Below are 20,608 nucleotides of genomic sequence, written 5' to 3'. Positions count from 1 at the left end.
TTTGAACCCACCAACTAGCATCTTTCTCAGGACTGCACTGAGGCAATGTAGTCCCTCTAAAAATAGGGGTACTACATCGACTTCCCAAAGCAAATGCCACGCGTTAATGAACAGCTAGGTAAATCAAGTAGTGAACACACATTCTCTCCTTTGAAAGTGGAGTATTTCGTTGTCTCTCCTACCTATCACCAAATCCATGTCGATAGAGCTGCCTCTTGGTGGGACCTTAGCATTTCACTATGCTTGCCTTGCATGCTCAAGACGGCTCGGCGCTTATAATTCAAAGGTTAGGTTAATGTATAAATGTGCAGGAAAGGAGGCGGTTTAATCTCATATGCAAAGGTTAACTATAGATATGCAGAAAAAAGAAGAGGGTTCCTTAGGGGGTTAAAGCTTGCTTGCAGCCTCGCATGTCATGGCACTGCAGCTCTCGAGTCTCACACGCCATGTCAACGCGACAGCCTAACAGAGCAAGCTGGGCCAGCTCTGTTACTTCTGCACCTCACATACGGGAGGGGCATCATACAGCATGGATCTGCGTCATGGAATGGTGCACTCACTTGCAGTTACCTTGTGAGTGATTTCCATTCCAGCAGGCATTTGTCCAGGCATCGATTCTGGTCATGTAGAAGCATGATGCTTCTTCCACTCAGGGGAACTGAATGCTTCATACCATGTGGTCATTCCGTGCCGTTGGAGTGGCCGTACGCCGTATGCCGCCGTTTTCTCGTGTTGCCAAGACAGAGCTACCGCTGTACGAGCCTCGATTGCTGTCCCCTGTTTTCAATGAGTGTGGAAGCCATTCCCTTATGCAGTACAGATGCGTTGTTTATAATAAGATCACAAAAAACAAGCTTTTAATGAACAAGAAGAGAGACTCTCACTTTGAGGATAAGATGGATGAAGAGAAGCCACTGAGGATTATGAAGCGATTGGTTGCCTATTTGATGAAGCACCCAGGGCAGAAGGCGCTCTACAGGTTTGTCATAAGGAGAGCCAAGCAATTTGGCATTATAAAGCCTCTACGAGCTAGTGATGTTATCAGAAAATACCCTCATTTTGTCATAATTGAGCGGCCCCCGGATGAGATGGAGTACTGGGTCACAGTGGCAAAGCCTGTGATAGAGTTGATGGAAGTGGAGAAGCATGTGAAGAAACAAATGGTAGACTCTGCTGTTGTACGGCTTAGAAAGGTGCTTATGATGTCTTATACCCGGAGAATTGAGCTAGGCAAAATCTCTCAACTTCAAGATGAGCTGGGCTTGCCTGAGGACTTCAAGAAAAGTGTGATCAAAGCCAACCCCCATCTGTTCAAGCTTGTTAAATCTCCAAGAGATGTAGGTAAGAAAGATTTTATGCCTCGAATTAGGCTCATGGAGTGGGATCCTCAGTTTGCAGTTCCAGCTATTGAGAAATTCAGGAGGGAAAAGTCACTTTCACATGCTTATTCATTTCCCATCAACTTCCCTCCTGGCTTCAGGATAAAAACATCGATCAGATATAAACTGAGAACTTTTCAAAGGCTCGCTTATCGATCTCCTTATGAGGACACAACAGACCTAGATTTGAACTCTGCAGAGGCTTACAAGCGTGCAGTTGCAGTAATACATGAATTTTTGCACATATGTGTGGGGAAGAGGACTCAAGTTGATCGGTTAGCGCTTCTTAGAGAGGAGTTCAAGCTTCCTCAAAAGGTGGGAAAATCCGTACTGCAGCATCCTGGGATATTTTATATGTCTATCAAATGCAATGTCCATACCATATTTTTAAGAGAGGCATTCACAAAGGGAGAAGTGGCAGAAAAGGATCCCCTGCTTCATGTAAAAGAGAAGTATCTGGAGCTTATTCGAGCATGCAGGGTGACCTATAAAATGCGGAAAAAAGAAGTTGAAAATATGAATTTTATAACAGTAGATGACAAAAAGCATGGTAAGAGGCGAAGTATTCATGACTATTGGGAAGTAACAAGTCGAGATGAGAGTAGAGGGAATAGGGATAGGAGTGATCATGGTCAAAGAGAGGAATATGAGAGTGCAAATGAGATGGAGGGGACTGTTGGTCACAATTTAAGTGAAGATGATAGCGGTGAGGATAAAGATGAGGTTGAAGATGTGAGTGGGGATAATGAATGCACAGAGGAGGATGAGGATGGTTACAATTCAAATGAAGATGATGATGAGGATAAAGATGAGGCTGAAGAGGTCAGTGAGGATGATGAATGCACAGATGTTGACTTTGTGGATGGGGGCGAAGAGGAAGAGAGCCAGGAAGAAGGAGAACGCCAAGAGGACAAGGATGAGGATGAAGATGATGATGAGTGTAAGGCTGCTGATGTTCAGGTAAGTGCCCAGGCCAAGGGCTGAGGTGAGGGTGAAAAGGTTGCTCATGGAACTCTTAACAGGCATGAAGTCGTACTTGATCTTGGCAAATTGCTTCGACTAGGTAGCAGCCTAATGTAACTGCTTCACTCACAGGTTTTCTGTGCTGGTTGCTTCTGTGTTATCTATAAGCTTGGATGAGTATTGGACTGATGTTGCATGAGCTGTGCTTACAGAGATGTGATCAATCTAGTGCAATTGCAAATGATGGGATTTTGGCTTGCGCAAGTGACTTTGAGATGTAGAAAATTGGATTCTCAGACAGTTATAATCTCTGATTGTTTGGCAAATCATTTGCCAATTGATATACCGCAATGTCGAGTTCTGAGATGTATTTTGGAGCAACTAATGAGAATAAGCTTCTCTCTAGGCTGTGTGACTGTTTTGTCACAACCTCTAGATCTTTCACGTGCTTGTACAATGTTTCATGCTGGTCATTGCTAAACTTGTATAATTTGATCTCCCAATAATGTCTTCATTTAACTGGTCAGGGGTAGATAAAATTATAATCCATGCTGTTGTTTTGGGGGCAGGAGTTAGATTGCTGTCAGTGGCAGTCACTGGCATGGACTGTTGGCTTTTGCAGGCCTTATCACTATTGCAGGAATTTTAGAGAAAACAATCATCCAATCGTATTGATCTGAAAGTGTGCAAAACAATGATGATGGTTGACCGTCTTGTATCCCCACTTCAAAGCTCTACCTTTGAGTTGGGGAGAAGTACTAAACCATGTCACCATTGAAGGAAATTAATGCATCCCAACTTGATGACCTAAAGAAGCATGTTGCAAACTCTTGCACTGGGATGAAAGTATGAATGACTGCACTACATAATCTTGGACTCAGATGAAGTATGAATGAACTTCCCATGTGGATGTAAAAGAGGCATAGCCTGCTGTCCTCTCATTCAGCATCCCATTAAAAGTATTCCAAGTTATGATACTGATTGGTATGTGTAGCCCACCCCTTTTTCTGGCTTTTGAGAGGTTCACTTGTGCTTGAAAATCACATCTGCAATGAGGATGCCAGTCATTGGTCCCTAACAACGACACCACTAAAGACTCATGCTAGTGGCAGGGTTCAGGTTAAGGAGAGCTTTAGTTGACCCCATGTGATGAATTTAATGGTTGGTGTTACCATCTGAATATTTCTAGAGCCCCATAGGACATTGAGAATATTGCTTGGTCGTTACAGGATTCTAGACCATAGTTCTTTCTCATCTCAGCCAGTTATGGGGGGTCACTATGAGCTAGTAGCCAAAAGTAGTATGAGTGTCACTTGTTCCACACTATGCTCCAAAAGAAGTATGTGTTCTAATTGTTCCTTAATATGCTCTAAAACTTACCTTGATATTGATCTACTGCTCTTCATGTTTCCTTTTCAATGTGTGATTTGAGTAAAATGAAGTGTTGGTTGGGAGTGGAGAAGGTTCTTTAAGCCATTGTCTATAGTCTTCTAGACCTACTTAATGTGCAAGAGACTCCTAGCAGATAAAACCCCTTCCTTATTGAGAGGCCACATTGTTTGCCAGTACTGTTAGCCTGCTTTTATACCTCATTTGCTCTCCACCTCTCTCTCTCCAACTGTAACCTTCTCATTGCATCGAAGCATATGCAAATTCTCCATCCAATAATCATGAATGGACTATACTCAATTGTTGCATGCCTAGCAATATTATAAGCAGATTCCATGATTGGAAGATAGCCTTCTTGTTGATACTCTTACTAAGCGCAGTGCCCAGATTACCTCTCTTTACCTACTATTTGCCCTTGGATGATTGTTGATAGTCTTACTAAGCCTAGTGCTTAGTTTAGCAAGCACAATCTTTTGTAGTGGGTTATTGAAGACTTCTTATCATGATTGTTTATAATGCTTGTAGGAAGTTTGTACAATTTGTCAAGGTAAAATGAGTTGTTTTTGTTAGTCTACAAACAATCAACTAGATTGTATCTTGACCCCTTCTTGGTCCTATGAATGGACAAATGATAAGAATGTATAGACACGTGCTTCCACTTTCTCAAAGGGATATTTGAAAGGTTAGGATGCCCACCTTTAGGTGCTTGCTTTATGGACCTAACATTTGGGCAATGCAATACTTGGCCAGTAAGACCAAAATTTAGAAGAACACGTCCTTTGAATTTAGACAACTCCTATGTGACTTACTTAAAAGTTGGCATTGGAGGTCACCCATGTTAATTCATTATCATCTTTATTGCAAAGCGAGTCATTAATAATAATGTAGTTTCAATATTTGGGTCCTCTCTAAGTCCTTGGATCCCAATGACTCAGCTAAGAAATCTATACCACTGGTGAACTTTAGTTGTTGGACATGCTCAATGACCACTTTCTCAAACATTTATGTATCGTGTCCATACAAGTGCCTAGTTAGCTTTAATGTTCAATGGTTTAGCTGCATGAATCTAACTTCATAAACTATTGCTACATGATTAAGGGAATCAACAACATTAAGTTTTCTACTTAATTCCAAACCATACTTGTCTATGATTTGCTCTTGAAATCAATCTGGACATCTCTATGTTCTACTCCCACAGTGATCATTAAAATATTTCCACCTCATTAGTTATAGGTAAAATACACTTTTGTATTGTAAACATTTAGTGAGAGTTGGGCTCATTTTTGTTCAAATTGTAAACTATTCTCAGAGTTACACCATAGAAGTTTCAATGGATGAGAAGGTTGTGAGTAGTCTATTTATTTCTACATTAACCATGCCCACAAGAAGATACTGTATGAATAGCAAATTGCCAACAACTATTCATCAAAAGCAAAAGCAAAAAAATAAAAAATAAAAAAATAAAAATAAAAATAAATAAATAAATATATATATATTGACTAACTTTCGTCGATTGGCCCAATGAATCCTCCACAATTCATACTGGAGTAAAAAGTTTCAGTCTATATATATCCCCCATGTGTTACTTATTCCGTGGTCAAAAGTCACTCATACATCACCCACCTTGGCAAGCTTATAACACATTTGGAGAGAGAAATATATTCTCCAATATCTTCAATATGGGTTCTTGATACGAGAAGTTGTATGAGCCTAAGGCCACCTAATATCATCAACATGAAAATCTCTCTCAATTATGCAACCTCTTTATCTTTGATTTCTTGTGGATCATAGTGCACTTACTAGAATGAGTGGAAAACAAAAAATTGAGATTTATTCAAACATATGGACTTAATTAATTCCTTCTATTCATTGACCGTCTATCTTTTAAGTCATTTATTTAATATCAAATGTGATGTACCTCCTCTAATGAACCCAAAGGAGTCCACTATTAGTAGATGATTGAAATATGTGTCCTTGTATATCACTACCTAGTCACCCCTTAGGAAATTTTGAACTTAATTGAGCATGGGAACCCAAGTTCTACTTCACAAGAGAAGTATGGATAGGTCACCTCTAATAGCACTCTAATGCTTATCTAAGAGATATCACTGTGTGAGAGTAGGATCGTGCTTGGTTCAAGGAGAGTAAAAAATGAAAGAGAGTAGAACATCGATCCCTTTGCCCATGAGGCATAGTCTCACACCATCCCCCTAAAACAATGCTAAACTCAGTAGCTATTCTATTGAGTTTGGAGGGTCATGTCGTAAGATCTCTATCTAGTGTTTAGGAAAACTAGCTAATTTATCAGGTCCACTTTGTAATTGGTTATCGGAATTTACACATCCCACTTTCCTTGATGGATTTTGTTTTATCTAATTAGACAACATACTACCACAATGTTGGAACATATAAAAACAACTTCCTTTTATTATCTTGTTAAACATGGCTAATTAATACATCATTTATGTTAAGAATTGCGTGGTGGGGGGAGTTGCTTGAGCTGCTGCGCTAAACACACACCATATACATAAGAGGAAGCTCACTCAAGTACACAAGAAGAGAGAAGGAGGACAAAATGTTTCTTGCTGGTTTTTTTTTTCTTCTTCCATACACAATACAATATACACAAAGTATAGATAAGATACAACATAAAGGAAAGTGGTTTACTAAGTCAAACAATACATACCTGACTATACTAATCGATTGGTGCTATACCTATGCTAGTTGTAGGTAGGTGTAACAAACTAAATATAATAAATGATAAGTCAGTGGCCATGTGACGGTTATAATGACCACCGACATGCTAAGTGTAGACGTGCGGATCCATCTAGCTAGGTGGTCCATCATCAATGTCCACACGTATTAAGCTTGCCATCTCAACACTTTAGAACATGACAAATACTAATATTTTATTCTATAAGAAAATATAGAAAACAATCACTTCGTAAAGTGATACAAGATCTGTCTCTCTATGGAGAAAACTTTCCTACCTAGGATGGGATCTTCTAGGGCTAGAATAAGTGGGGGAGGGGGAGTTGTAGGATGGTGTCAATGGACTTTGCAAGAGTCTAACACGAAGTTTTTTGTAAGGCCAAGAAAGTGTTAGCAAAAGGGGCATCAACAAGAGAAGGTGCTAAGGAAGATTGGAGACATTGCAGATCATGAAGCTTCAAATGCATATCATATTTAGAATCCTCAATAATGAAGAGTAGATTAAGATCCTCCCCGGGCTTGGACTCTCTCGTAGAGATTCAAATCTATGGTTTTTTACCAAATAGGAAAGGTTTAACTAGATGTTTGGGGAGAAGAGCTCGACATGCTTTTCCCTTCTCCTTGCTTTTTTAAGTATTCTATTTTAATATTGGCCTTGTTGAGTATACCCTTAGCCCAAAAAAATGCATTTCTTTTAGCTCTTCTATTTTTTTCCTCAAAAGTCAAATTTTATTTTTTTTCCCACTCTTAATTTGTTTTCCTTTTCTCCCATAATTTTATTATCCAAAAGCACTTTTCCTCTTGTTCCTTACAAGTAAGGCACGGTGTGATCTTAGTATCAGATTCATAAGCCATTAAAATGTAGAGTGACTAATTTTCCAAGATGAACTCATCTACACGATTAAATTTTCTCGATTTCAGTGTTAACTAGCCCATTTTAAAATATGTATTTTTTTGTATTTTAATGTTGTGGGTTAAGTTTTATTAAGTACGCATGCACTTAACATTGTGTAATGTGAAAATGTGACAAGATTTCTTATTTAATAACAAATTCACTAGTTCAATAATTTTTAACACGTTATTTAACTTATTTTTGAGTTGCACATTGTTTACTAAACTGTATTGCATAATGGGGACATTACATACACCGACCACAAACTACCCCTCATGATTGCTCAAAACCCACGATTGGCATCTTTATTTCTTCATGTGATCGTGCAACACGATCACCACCTCTAGCATGCAATTGAGAATACAATTGTATCCAATCCACTTTGCACAAGACACAAGGCACATTAGCACATGATCATGCATGCTAAGGGAAGAATTAACATGAGCAACCTGCACTTTGCACTTGACTACTAGCACCTTATTGCACACAATCTCCACCACAAGAACCAATCACACAATCACTATCACTTCACATTGCATATGTACATCTCCTCTCATGGTAACTTCATGCATTGTACTAGCTTGTACTTGGTAAGTTGTCACTTTGAACTTCTCTCTATTTGTGAATGGAAAATCTAAGATAGCTAAGACATGCATCCAATAGTGATCATCATTAAGATGGGGACATACAACATATGATTATTGTGTCCTACATTGATATGGAATATAAGGTCTACAAGAGAGGCTTTCTAAGTCTTCTACTCTTATTGTGTCCTTCCTTGAGCACTAGTCCTTTATTAATTTGACATTTCTCATCTAAGGTCTTCTTATGCACAAGTCATAGACAATGCCTTTATAAACACAAGGATCCTTGATATGGAATCTAGGTCTACAAGAGAGACTTTCCATGTCTTAGACTCTTTTTGTGTCCTTCTTTGAGCAATAGTCCTTTATTAATCTAGCATTGCTAATCTAAGGTCTTCTTAATAGCAAGTCATATTCAACACCTTTATAAACATGGTTAATTGAGAATTTCATGCATGATGCAATCTTTACTGGTAGTCTTTTAGGACTCCCGTATGCTTAACCTTAGATTCCTCAATCACAACCAAGTTGAAGTTCACTTTTCTAAAGTGGGATACTTCACTTATGAAGCACTTGGCTATTGAGACTACTCCATATCTGGCTTTTTATCAATGACTTCTCTCTTAGTGCTAAGGCTAAAGGTGTTTCATGATGCTCAATCCTTTGTAAATATGTTAAATTCTAAGGTTTGTGAGCTTCTACTAGGTATAAAGCTTTGTTCGAGTAAGGTAGGCTTATCTTCTCTTTCTATGTGTTTACTGTCTTATTAATCACCTTCAATCCAAGCTTTAAAGGTCTTCTAGTGGTTGCCTACCCTTTAAGTAGCACACCTAGGGGCATGGTTATGTGGTTGAGGCTATCTTTAGGATCATACTAGTATCCACCCCTTCAAACCTATTATGTCCTAACTAGTCTATGACTGGTATGTTTCTTAATTGGATCTATTAGCTCTTCAAGGCCTTGAGTGATGATGGGTGTTTGATCTTCAAGAGGCTTCCAATTGTTTTATGCTTATTGTTGCATGATATTGTGTATTTATACGAATGCATGCAATCCATTTGGTATTTATACATATACACAATAACATATTTCTTGACACTTTACAAAGTTGAAGTGTAAATAACCACTTGATGAAGCAACGTTCTTTATCTGTTCATTTTCACATTTTCTTATTTTTCCTATGCTCTCAAGAGATCCTTATTTTAGCCAAAAGAATCAATCTTTCAACCTACTATAGTAGTAGATTGAGAAACATAAAAAAAACCCTTGCATGTGCTATTTTTCCATGTGCATCTTTGATACAAAACTTTGGCATTCTCTACTGGCTTGAGTTGATGTTGAGGGTTGAAGGGAAGCTATGGAGATCTACCCCGAGACCTACAGATAGCTTATTGATCAAGCGTTTCAAGCCGAGCGGCCATGGCTACCTCTCACATAGCCAATGCGCAATGCCTACCTTACGGGTGTAGTGAGCTTACCTTGATGCTCGATCGAGTTCCCTCCTCTCTCTTGCACTCCGGTAGCTCCACGATCCTTGTGACAAGCTCAAGCAACCTCAAGCCCCCTCCGTCAAGCTCCATACTCCATAGCCGCGCAAGAGAAGAGAAGAGAAGAGAAGAGAAGAGAAGAGAAGAGAAGAGAAGAGAAGAAGAGAAGATGAAGAGAGAAGATGGGGAGCTTCTTCTCCACGATCCCTCACTCTCACACACTCACACACTCACTCCCTCACTCCCTCACACTCCCTCACTCCCTCACTCAAGCACAAGCAAGAAGGCAAGAAACAAGAGAGGAAGAAGAAGAAGCTTTGGCCACACACAAGAATGAGCTTCTCATTCACTTTTGAACTTTATATACATGCCCTACTTTTTGGGTGGTCATCCCCACTTTTTACATGGCCGGCCATTAGCCTAGGCCCTCTTTTCCTATTTCCCACCATTCTAACTTATCCCATTCCCAACTAATGCATACAATTTTAGGAGTGAGCTTGGCACTCTTTTTACAAGGATTCGGGAACGCCTTCACATTTAATGGCGCGCTTTTACTCTTTTCTTTTCTCGAAGCGACACTGAAGCCTTCTGGAGAGGTCGTCATTCAAATTTTCAGGGTCTGACCTCCATCCGGGGCGCCTTTTCCTTCCTTTGTCCTGTGCCCTTTCGGTTATCTCCTTCTTCCATTTTTTCTGCACCTCTGCTCCATTTTCCAATCCTCTGTGCTGCAGTAAACAAGGGTCAATTTGATCTAATTTATTCTAGCCACAATCGCAACATGCCATCCCCTTTCAAGGGTGACCCATAACCCTCTTCTAAGCACCATTCTCAATGGACATGTAGTCCATGAGAATCACATTTCACATTTCATCATACATCATATAAGAACAGGGTATACACATGAGATTGATTTCTATTCCTAGGATGCTTATTTTTAGTTCTAGTCATGTTGGAAATGCCAACATGGTTTTTCTTCCATAGATTGCACTTTTATTGATAGGATAAGGGTTTCTTAGATAAGTTAAGTGTAATATTGGAGTTCACATAAACCATTGCATTATTGGTTTCATGATATTATGAAGACAATTGATCACCATAGCAATGGAGACATAAAGTGTTTGGCCTATATGGGGAGATCTAGGCCACACACTTTCAACTAGCTTGTGAGAGGGAAGCAATGGTAGGATGGCACGTAGGAGCTATAAAGTGCAAGAGGGTTGAGAGAGAAGAACACAAGAGACTTATGTGGGTACAAAATGAATGTCATCCTTATTCTTTGTTATCTTCACTTATATATGATTGTATAGTGTGTGCATATACAAGCTGTGTGCCCCTCCTGGTAGCTATAAGCCATTGGTATTTACCTCAACAACCTCCCACCTAAAGGCCAATACACATTTATGGGAATTTTATGGGGGGAGAAAAAAGTGAAGATATTATCTAATGCCCATTAGCTCAGAAAGTAAACTTATGACGAGAAGATTTGTAGAGTTATCATCCATATGAATCTTGATAGCTCAATGTGCTTGTTTTCAAGGATCTCCCTAATGAAGTGATACTTTACTTGAATGCGCTTTGTCTTTGCATGGAAGATAGGGTTCTATACCAATTGAATGGCACTTTGAGTATCAAAATGAAATGTAGGCACCTCTTGTATAATACCCAAGTCTCCCACTAGATGAAAAAGCCATATATCTTTCTTGTAGGCCTTATTGGCTACAATGTACTTTCCTTCAATGGTAGATAAAGCTATACATGGATATAATCTAGAGACCCAAGAGATTGCATCATGTGTGAAGTGAAGACAATACCTATAGTAGACCTCCTAGAGTCTATACTCCTTGCAAAATTAGCATCTATATATCCAAGAACAAATGCATCATTCATTTCAAAGCATATGTACATAGACATAGTGCCATTCAAGTATTGCATGATGCTCTTTACTATCTCCCAATGCTTCTTACCAAGGTTTTCCAAATACTTGCTAACAACTTCCATTGCATAGGTTCCCACATTCACGGAATGTAGGGACAGTAGGACCTACTTGCGAGAAGTGATCTAGGGTTTTCCTAAGAATCTCTTGCTAAAAAGATGAAACTCGAAACCATAGGACTGACAAGTCGGCCTAATGCCATCAAGAACAGACTATTTCATGACTCCATTCGATGGGTAAATAGTCCCATAGTTGATGCGACACTTGTGCAACAAGTGGTAGAGTTGCATGATCTTGTGATTTGATCACAAGGGAATGGCCAATTCCTCGGGATGAGATTGGCAGATTCTTACGCAAGTTATCTTGCAAGAGGATGAATAATCGTCCTAACATAGTATCTTTCTTGGGTAAAGATAATTGCTTGAAAGCAAGAGACCAACCAATAAATTGGAATAACATATGAACTTAAGCTATTGACCAAGTCGGGTTAATAGGGTACGGCCCTAACCCGGGATATAGGGGATCTTGCCAAGTCGCAATTGATCCCGGATCGAGTGCTGAATGCATTCAGGAAGAAGGATTCGCTCCTTAGCAGTTGGCCAAAAATAACGACCTATGGAATTATTTATGCTTGTAAACAATTTTAAGAGCACTGTTTTGCTTTGTTTGCTCAAAGAATGAAAGGATAAGTGGATATCTAATGCTTCAGGTTGAAGGCCTGAAGGGAGAGGCAGCTTCAGTTACCCCCGACTGCCTGCCTGACCCTAACCAAGGGGGTTGTTAACCGCGTCAAGAAGGTGGACCGAACCTGCCGTGAGAGGTCTCTCCGTTAAGCGCTACTTGGAGCAAGAGGACGCTTGGATGCCAAGGGGGCTCTGGCCATAAATCCCTCACCTTTCGGGCCCTGACAAGAGGCTAACGTTACTCGGGATTGGATCTTGAGGCCCGCATACTAGTCTACGGGCGGAATCTTGGATTAGTGATCCCTGTGGATTACTGGATAGCCTTCGGGCGGATTGTGGATAAGCCTACAGGCTAGACTTTATGTATTTCAAAGATAAATATAATAACCTGTTGAAAAGGAACTTATTTGACATTATTTTTCTATGTCAAGTGCTATTATTATGTAAAAGAACCAGTGCCTAATGGGTTAATTAAGGGATACATGTCCAACTAAATGTGTTAGGTAATTAAATAACTAAAACAACCTGAGGAAAGTGCGGTGGATGTGGCCATAGGTCCGTCGTATGGATGGGTGGTCCTGGTTGGCCGGGAACTTTTCTCAATCATGATGGACAGCCAGAAGATCGTTCAAAGAATACGAACAGCAAGAGCGTTAACCTAGAGTCTAAGATGCAGATGATCCCGATTTACGTTGTTTTAGGGGAAGAGAATGGGACTATGCCTTATGGTGGCAGAGAGGTTGAGCTTCGCATCCCTCTCGTTTCCCATTCTGCTTGAACTAAGTGCAGCGTGAATCCGCTTCGAACCTGGCGTTTCTACGTAAAGTAGTTCATTCGGGTTCGACGCTAGTTGCCGTTAGGAAATGACCAGTAGGGAAAAGTATAAAGCAAGACTAGTTATCAAGGGTTATGCATAGACTTATGGGATTGAATATGAGAAGAATTTTCTCCAACGGAAAACATGGCAACTATCAGAGCTATCATTGCAATAGTTGTAGTAAAATATTGGGTATTGCATCAAATAGATATAAATAATGCATTCTTACATGGTGAGTTGCAAGAAGAAGTGTATATGGAGTAGCCACAAGGTTATGAGAGCATAATTCGTCTTGATTATGTGTATAGGCAATGCAAAGCCTTGTATGGGTTGAAACAAGCATCGAGAGCATGGCATAACAAGATAGAAAAATATCTTATCTCCATTGGTTTTCATGTTTGAAATACAAATCATTCACTTTATGGGCATCAGAGTGATAGGGGCATTATTGTGATTACCCTGCTTATGGATGATTTGATTGTTGGGGGTCATAATGTGCAAGAGGTGGAGCATATGAAGAATCTTCTCAAGAAAAAAATTAACATGAAAGATTTAGGAGAGTCAAAGTACTTCCTTGGCATTGAGATTATAAGAATAGCTAAGGGGATGTGGCTCTCACAAAGGTAATACATCTTGGATATATTGATGAAGTATGGTATAATTTATGTTAAGACAATCTCAATGCCATTAGATCAAAAATCTAAGATGAATGTTGATATGGGTGAGACATTGGAGGATCCCACTATGTTTAGGAAGATGGTGGAAAGTTTGATTGTTACTATTATCATCAGGTCAGATTGTAACTACATAGTTGGCTTGGAGAGTCAATTTATGTAGGTATCTCATAAGCCTTATTTGGATAGTGTGAGACATACCTTGTGGTATCTTAAGGCTATATTAGATTATGATATATTTTATGAGACTAACTCAATGGTGCACTTATTTGGTTATTTTGATGCAAATTGGGCAAACAATGTGTTTGACAGGAAGTCCACTAGTGGCTATGTATTTTTCTTTAGGAGTGGGTCTATGACTTAGAGTGTAAGAAACAACCCACTGTTGCATTATCAAGAATAGAAGTAGAGTATAGGGATGTTTCTCTAGTAGCATGCAACGTAGCTTGGATGTGAAAGCTACTTGATGATTTGGAGATATTGATACATAGGAGAGTTGTCATTTATTGTGACAACATGAGTAGTATATAGTTGGTGAGGAGCCCATGTTTCATGTATGTATGAAAATCATTGAGATTCATTATCATTTCATGAGTAGGTCTTGGCAAGTGACATTGATCTCATATATGTCAACTCAAAGGATCAAATTTCAAATATCTTCACCAAGGCCCTATGAGAAAAAAAGCTTCGACGATTTCAAAGCTTACTTGGAGTATAGGTTATGGAGTATACTCATGTACCTAGATGTACATTTTCACATTCATATCATTGATGTGGTTGGTACCTACATCAACATATCATTTCATATTCATATCATTGATGTGATTGGTACCTACATTAGCATATCATTCCACTAATATTTATAGCTAAACATCAGCTAGTCCGCTTACCTAAGTTATGGGATGTCTATCTAGTCATATTTCTAGTTAGTGTATTTAGACTATGGATCACTTGTATATTGTGTATGTTAGGATCTCTCTTATTATTGGTATATTGTTATTATGGAGAAGAAGAAGAAGAAGAAGAAGAAGAAGAAGAAGAAGAAGAAGAGAGACTAGGGTTTTCAATTTCCCATTTTGTGTGCATTATCTATGTCTTGTGTGTCTTTCAAGAGCTCAAGCTTCCTCTCTCTTTCCCATGTTTTCATCTACTTATTGTGGGATTTGAAAGCTCATGTCCACTTTGTAAGTGCATGCATCTACGCTATGATTTCAACTCTTAGGTCTTCTCTAGTTGGGCTAGATATCAAATCCTATTTTTTTGTTCTTGTCATTTGCCACCCTATTTTGTTTCTTAAAGTTTTAGCTTATGCTTTTTAGTTGTCTTCTATAAGAAAAGGTTTCTCATTCTTAATTTTAGTTTATATTCAAGAGTGGGCAAGTGCATAAACATGCTTTCTCTTTCTCCAATAAATACATTGTGTGATTATAGCATGGTAACATACAATATCTTTTAAAGGATCAGTCCATAAGTTAATAACATTTTAAGTTTAAGTTTCAAGGTTTTGAATGGTGGATTCTCAATTGAGTTAACTTGATTATAGTGTTTTTTCCTTTCTAGTTTATATTCAATCTTCAAGGTTTTATCCTCCTATTTCTATGTATGCCCTCCCATTTAGTTGATGTTTGTTTCTTGTTTCCTTGTTGTGTGTGGGGGGTGTCAAGAATCATGTGGTGGGGGTACTTGCTTGAGCTGCTGTGCCAAACACATACTGTATACACAAGAGAAAGCTCACTCAAGAACAAAAAAGAGAGATGGAGGAAAAAACGTTTTCTTGCTAATTTCTTTTTCTTCTTTCACACACTATACAATGTACACAAAGTATAGATAAGATACACCATAAAGGAAAGTGGCCTACTAAGTCAAACAGTGCGCATAACAGACTACACTAATCGACTGGCGCTATATCTTTTGCCAGCTGTAGGTAGGTGTAACAAACTAAATATAATACTACCGATAAGTCAGTGGCCATGTGAGTATCATAATGACCACCAATGTGCTAAGTGTAGATGTGCAGACCCATCTAGCCAGGCGGTCCATCATCAATGTCCGCATGTGTTGAGCTTGCCATCTCAACACTCCCCCTCAAGCTCAACTCTATCTCTACAACTCCAAGGAAGTTTCAAAACTTTCGAAGATTCTTTGCACCGAATTCCTTTGTGAAAATGTCAGCTATCCGATCCTGTGTGTTGACATATACCAAGTCAATCTCTCCTGCAAGTACCTTCTCTCTCACAAAGTAGTAGTGCATCTCAATGTGTTTTGTCCTAGCATGAAACACTAGATTCCTAGCTAGTTGTATATTGCTATTATCACAATGAATGACAATCGGACCATCTCCTTGCACATCCAAATCACCTAATAACTTTTGCAACCATACCACCTCACATGCTGTCATAGCAGCACCTCTATACTTAGCCTTCGTACTCGATAAAGCAACTGTAGTTTGCTTTTTGCTGCTCCATGTAACTCCTACACTACCAAAGGAAAACATGAATTCACTAGTAGATCTTCTATCTAACATGCTACCAACCCAATCTGCATCTGTGTATCCAAAGACCTGTACATCCTTACCTGCCTCAGAAAAAGTCTATAATGTAAAGTGAACTTCACATATCTCAATATACGTCTAACTGCATCCAAATGAGGCTTTCTATGCATCTGCATAAACTGACTATGACAAGGCCAACACCATAGCTCAAGTCTGGCCTTGTGATAGTCATGTAAATCAAACTCCCTACTATCCTCCTGAACATAGTAGCATCTTCTATCTCATCCCCAATGTTGGCACTCAACTTTGCATTTTGCTCCAATGGTACTGAAAGAGGCTTACATGTTGTCATAACATACTTGGATAACATATCCAAGCCATTGCCATCCTTGCAATTGGACCGAATGTCTCTTCATAATCTATGCCATATGTTTGAGCATAGCCTTTTACAACCAGCCTAGCCTTATATATGCTAATGGAACCATCTGCATTATGCTTACCTTTGTAAACCTACTTATAGCCAATAGCTTTCTTACCCTTAGGCAAGGGTACTAAATCCCAAGTCTTATTGGCTTCTAATGCAGCCATCTCCTCATCCATTGTTACATCCCAATGAGCATGACCAGTGGCATCCTCAAAACAAGTGGGCTCAATATTCTCAACTAGTTTCACCATATAAGCATAATGGTGAGTTGCATAACCTTAAAAACTAAATATTTTAATAGGGTATCTGACCCTGCTAGACCTTCGTACCACTGGATCACTCAATGGAGCCTTTACATTACTATGAGCTCTCTGTACACCTGGTGTTTTGACTAAAGGAATACCAATCTCATCATCCAAACTCTCTGAACCACTAAGATCTCCATCAAATCCCAAATGATTAGTAGATGCATCATTACCATCCAGCGCTTTCTTCTTTCCTTTGTCTTTGCCTGCAACACTTATAGATCCACTTGAAGATGTGGGGCTACTCCTTAGTCTCCCAGACCAAGGGCTCACTGTAGATGTAGTACCAGATGATGTTTGTGGTCCACCAAGACTCCGTGATTCTTGCTTTTCTTTCTGCACATAGCTATCATGATCATTACCATCATCTAATATATCACCTAGCAGGTGCATACCAACTGCTCATCTCATAAAAAATAACATCCCTGCTCGCTCTGAACTCACTTGTGACAGGGATATAACAATGATATCCTTTCTACTCTAAAGAGTATCCAATAAAAATACATTTTTCAGCCTTTGGATCAAGCTTTTTCTGTAGCTCATCTAGCACATGAACATATGCAACATAGCCAAATACCTTCAAGTGAGACACATCGGGCTTTTTGCTAGTAAAGCATTCTTCGGGAAGCATCCCATGAATTACAGCTATGGGAATTCTATTCATAATATAGACAGCAGTATGGACAGCTTCAGACCAAAAATGTTTTGGCATATTTTTTTAAGCCATTAATGCCCATGCAACTTCTGCAATATGTCTATTTTTTCTTTCTGCAACCCCATTTTGTTGTGGGGTATACCTGCAAGTCAATTTCCTCTTCATCCTATGAGTCCTCAAGAAGCCACCAAACTCATTAGAGAGGTACTCTCCCCCTCCATCTAATCTCAAGCACTTCACTTTCAAGCCTGTTTCTGTTTCAACAGCTGCCTTGAAATATTTGAAGTGCTCAAATACATCACTCTTTTCTTCATGAAATATACCCATAGCTTCCTTGAACAGGCATCAATAAATGTGACAAAGTATTTTCTGCCACCAAGAGATACATTCTGTGTAGGCCCCCAAACATCTGTATACACTACATTAAGTATATTTCTACTCACTTCTCTATCATGCAAGAAGGGTTATCTTGCATGCTTACCAAACTGACATGCTTCACAGACTTTATGAAATTCTGCAACTCTAAAGAAAGGCAACCCTATAACCAATCCTTTGGACTGCATTAATTTCAGCCTTTGCACATTTGCCTGTCCAATACTTTATGCCATATTTCAATGTTTGCAACAACCACTCCTTTTCCTTTAGCATACATAGCATCATCCATTGCAGGAATTCTAGCATCTAAAGTGAACATGTGGTCAACTCTACTTCCTTTTGCGACCAACTTGCACTTATCATTAAAGTCTTCTACAAAACAACCTTTTGCATTGAATCAAACATGCAACCCTTGCTCTACCATTTTGCTAACAAACACTAGATTCTTTGTGATTGAAGGCACATGTAATACATCTATCAGACTCTTTGTTCGGCCATCATGCAAGGATAAGGGAACCTTTCCAATATGTGAAATTGGGTGGCATGAATCATCACCCGTCTACACATAACTTGGATTTTGTAAGTCCCACATCTCTCCAAACCATTCGACATGACTGGTCATATGATTAGATGCACCTGAATTGACATACCATACATCGTCATGTGTCTCCTTTCCTATAACTGCATTCATCATATGCTGCATAACAAACAAACGCTCATTTTTGTCTTCATTATGTCGTGTGAAGACAATGCATAGTTTCTTTACTCCAATTTACCACTACGTATATCATTCTTCTTAGCATAACAATGGCCTCCAATATGACCTATTTTTCCACAATAATGACAAACAATATCAGAATTTCCAGAACCTCTATTCTGTCATCCACCTCTTCCTCTAGAGCTCCTCCTGCCTCTAAAGTTTCTTGGCCTCCTGAAACTTGCATTTCACCAAATTGCTGATTGTACCTGTTTTGCTGGTTATCGCCAGCACATCCCATACCATGGCCTCTCAAAGAGGATCTACCACATCTGCTTTTTGAACTTGAGTAAAATGCTTAGACCTATTCACCATTTCTTTCAAACGACTCACCCTGCATATTGATCTCTTTGGTAATCATAAGAGAGATCAGCTCATCAAAATTTGAAAATGGCTTCTATACATATACTGAAGCAAAAAATGATTTCCATGCCTTCTCATTATTAAGGCTACTCAAAGTGGATGAAACAAAATCATCATCATCAGCCATTGCATCAATCGCTCCTAAAGCATCTGCAATGCTCCTTGCCTTCAAAACATACTCATTGACAGACATTTTCCCTTTCTTCAAGGTATTCAACTCTTGCTTGAGTTGAATCTTTCGTGCCTTTTTATTTACTGAAAATATATTCTCAAATAATTGTCCAAGTTGTATGTGAAGTTTTTACATTCGTGATATGTCCCAACATAGTATTATCAATGACTACAGATAGCTAGTACATCACCTAAATTTTTTCTTTTGCATTCCATTCTTTCCATACATTTAATTCATCTGCAGTCGGGAGGGATACCCAGCTCCGACTCCTTTTCTTCATATGAAACAAACTCATAAAGGCCCTTTCCAATAAGGAAGTTCGTCACACGAAACTTCCATGAAGGGTATTTTTTCTTGTTGAGCTTCTCAATAATGGGATTTCCACTGTTCTCTGCCATTATCACAAAAAAGGATACAACACAGCAAGCTAGTCTTATGCAGCCTTTCACAACAAGTTTATAGCAATACACCAAGAAACCTTTTTCACTAATTGCTCAATAATATATGTGATCTAAAATCTGTTTGCAGATAAACCTTATATTTTCTTCCTGGCAAACACCTCAAAATTTATAGATTCAAAATCTATAACATGTGCACCCACGTTTTGTCAATACAGTCGAAATCACAGTGTACCCTGAAACTGTTGTTTGCAACCTTGCAACTCTAAAACAGGGCCTGAAACAGCCTCAGATGCCCAAAAAATTTGCATGAAAGACCTAAAGGGTTAATCTACAAAATATATAGTGTTCTGCTTGCACACCAAATCTCACAGCAATCTGAGATTTCACTCTACCCTGCTTCCGGTGCCTCCACAAACACTATCCAAGAGAAAGAGTGGAAGAATGGGAGAGCTTCTAACCCGTTGCTTGCTTTCTCAAACCTTGCTTATTTTCCTTTACTTCAGCCTTCAAAATCAGCCTCTCTCAGTGGTGCGGCTCTAATACCATGTCAAGAATTGCATGGTGGGGGGGACTTTCTTAAGCTAATGTGCCAAACACACTATATACACAAGAGAAATCTCACTCAAGAAAAAGAAGGGAGATGGAGGCCAAAACGTTTTCTTGCTAATTTCTTATTCTTCTTTCACACACTATACAATGTACACAAAGTATAGATAAGATACAACATAAAGGAAAGCGGCCTACTAAGTCAAACAGTGTATAACATACTACACTAATCGACTGGCGCTATATCTTTTGCCAGTTGTAGGTAGGTGTAACAAACTAAATATAATAAGTGATAAGTCAATGGCCATGTGAGTATCATAATGACCACCAATGTGCTAAGTATAGATGTGCGGACCCATCTAGCCAAGCGGTTCATCATCAATGTCCGTACGTGTTGAGCTTGCCATCTCAACATGGGGTTGTGTGTGTGCACATGTATGTATTGATGTGATACCTTATATATCCTAGTATCATGGTGGGTTTGGTGTCTAATGAGTATACTATGAAAGGTGCTAGTGGATATGCACGTGCACATGTACACATATGCACTAGGTTATGTAGCCAATTGACTCTCAAAATTAGCTATCACATGGGAACAAATGAAGG

The 20,608-nt window shown here is 39.1% G+C and overlaps 1 protein-coding gene across 1 annotated transcript; it reads left to right on the top strand.

Moving 5' to 3' along the window:
- The first annotated feature begins 261 nt into the window (after nucleotides 1–261).
- Nucleotides 262–3,643, top strand: LOC148020201 (protein ROOT PRIMORDIUM DEFECTIVE 1-like). The gene has a single exon (XM_087700511.1). It carries the CDS (start codon nucleotides 663–665, stop codon nucleotides 2,361–2,363), a length of 1,701 nt encoding a protein of 566 aa, XP_087556637.1. The 5' UTR covers nucleotides 262–662; the 3' UTR covers nucleotides 2,364–3,643.
- The last annotated feature ends 16,965 nt before the right edge of the window (nucleotides 3,644–20,608 follow it).

The sequence above is a fragment of the Lygodium microphyllum genome, chromosome 19 (assembly GCF_053477565.2).
Source record: "Lygodium microphyllum isolate KBCC chromosome 19, Lygodium_microphyllum_v1.1.10, whole genome shotgun sequence".
Classification (NCBI taxonomy): Eukaryota; Viridiplantae; Streptophyta; class Polypodiopsida; order Schizaeales; family Lygodiaceae; genus Lygodium; species Lygodium microphyllum.
This window is presented reverse-complemented; position numbering and strand designations above follow the sequence as displayed.

Bases quoted from the DNA above. Each gene is read 5' to 3' on its own strand.
- LOC148020201 (XM_087700511.1), top strand. From the start codon at position 663: ATGCTTCATACCATGTGGTCATTCCGTGCCGTTGGAGTGGCCGTACGC.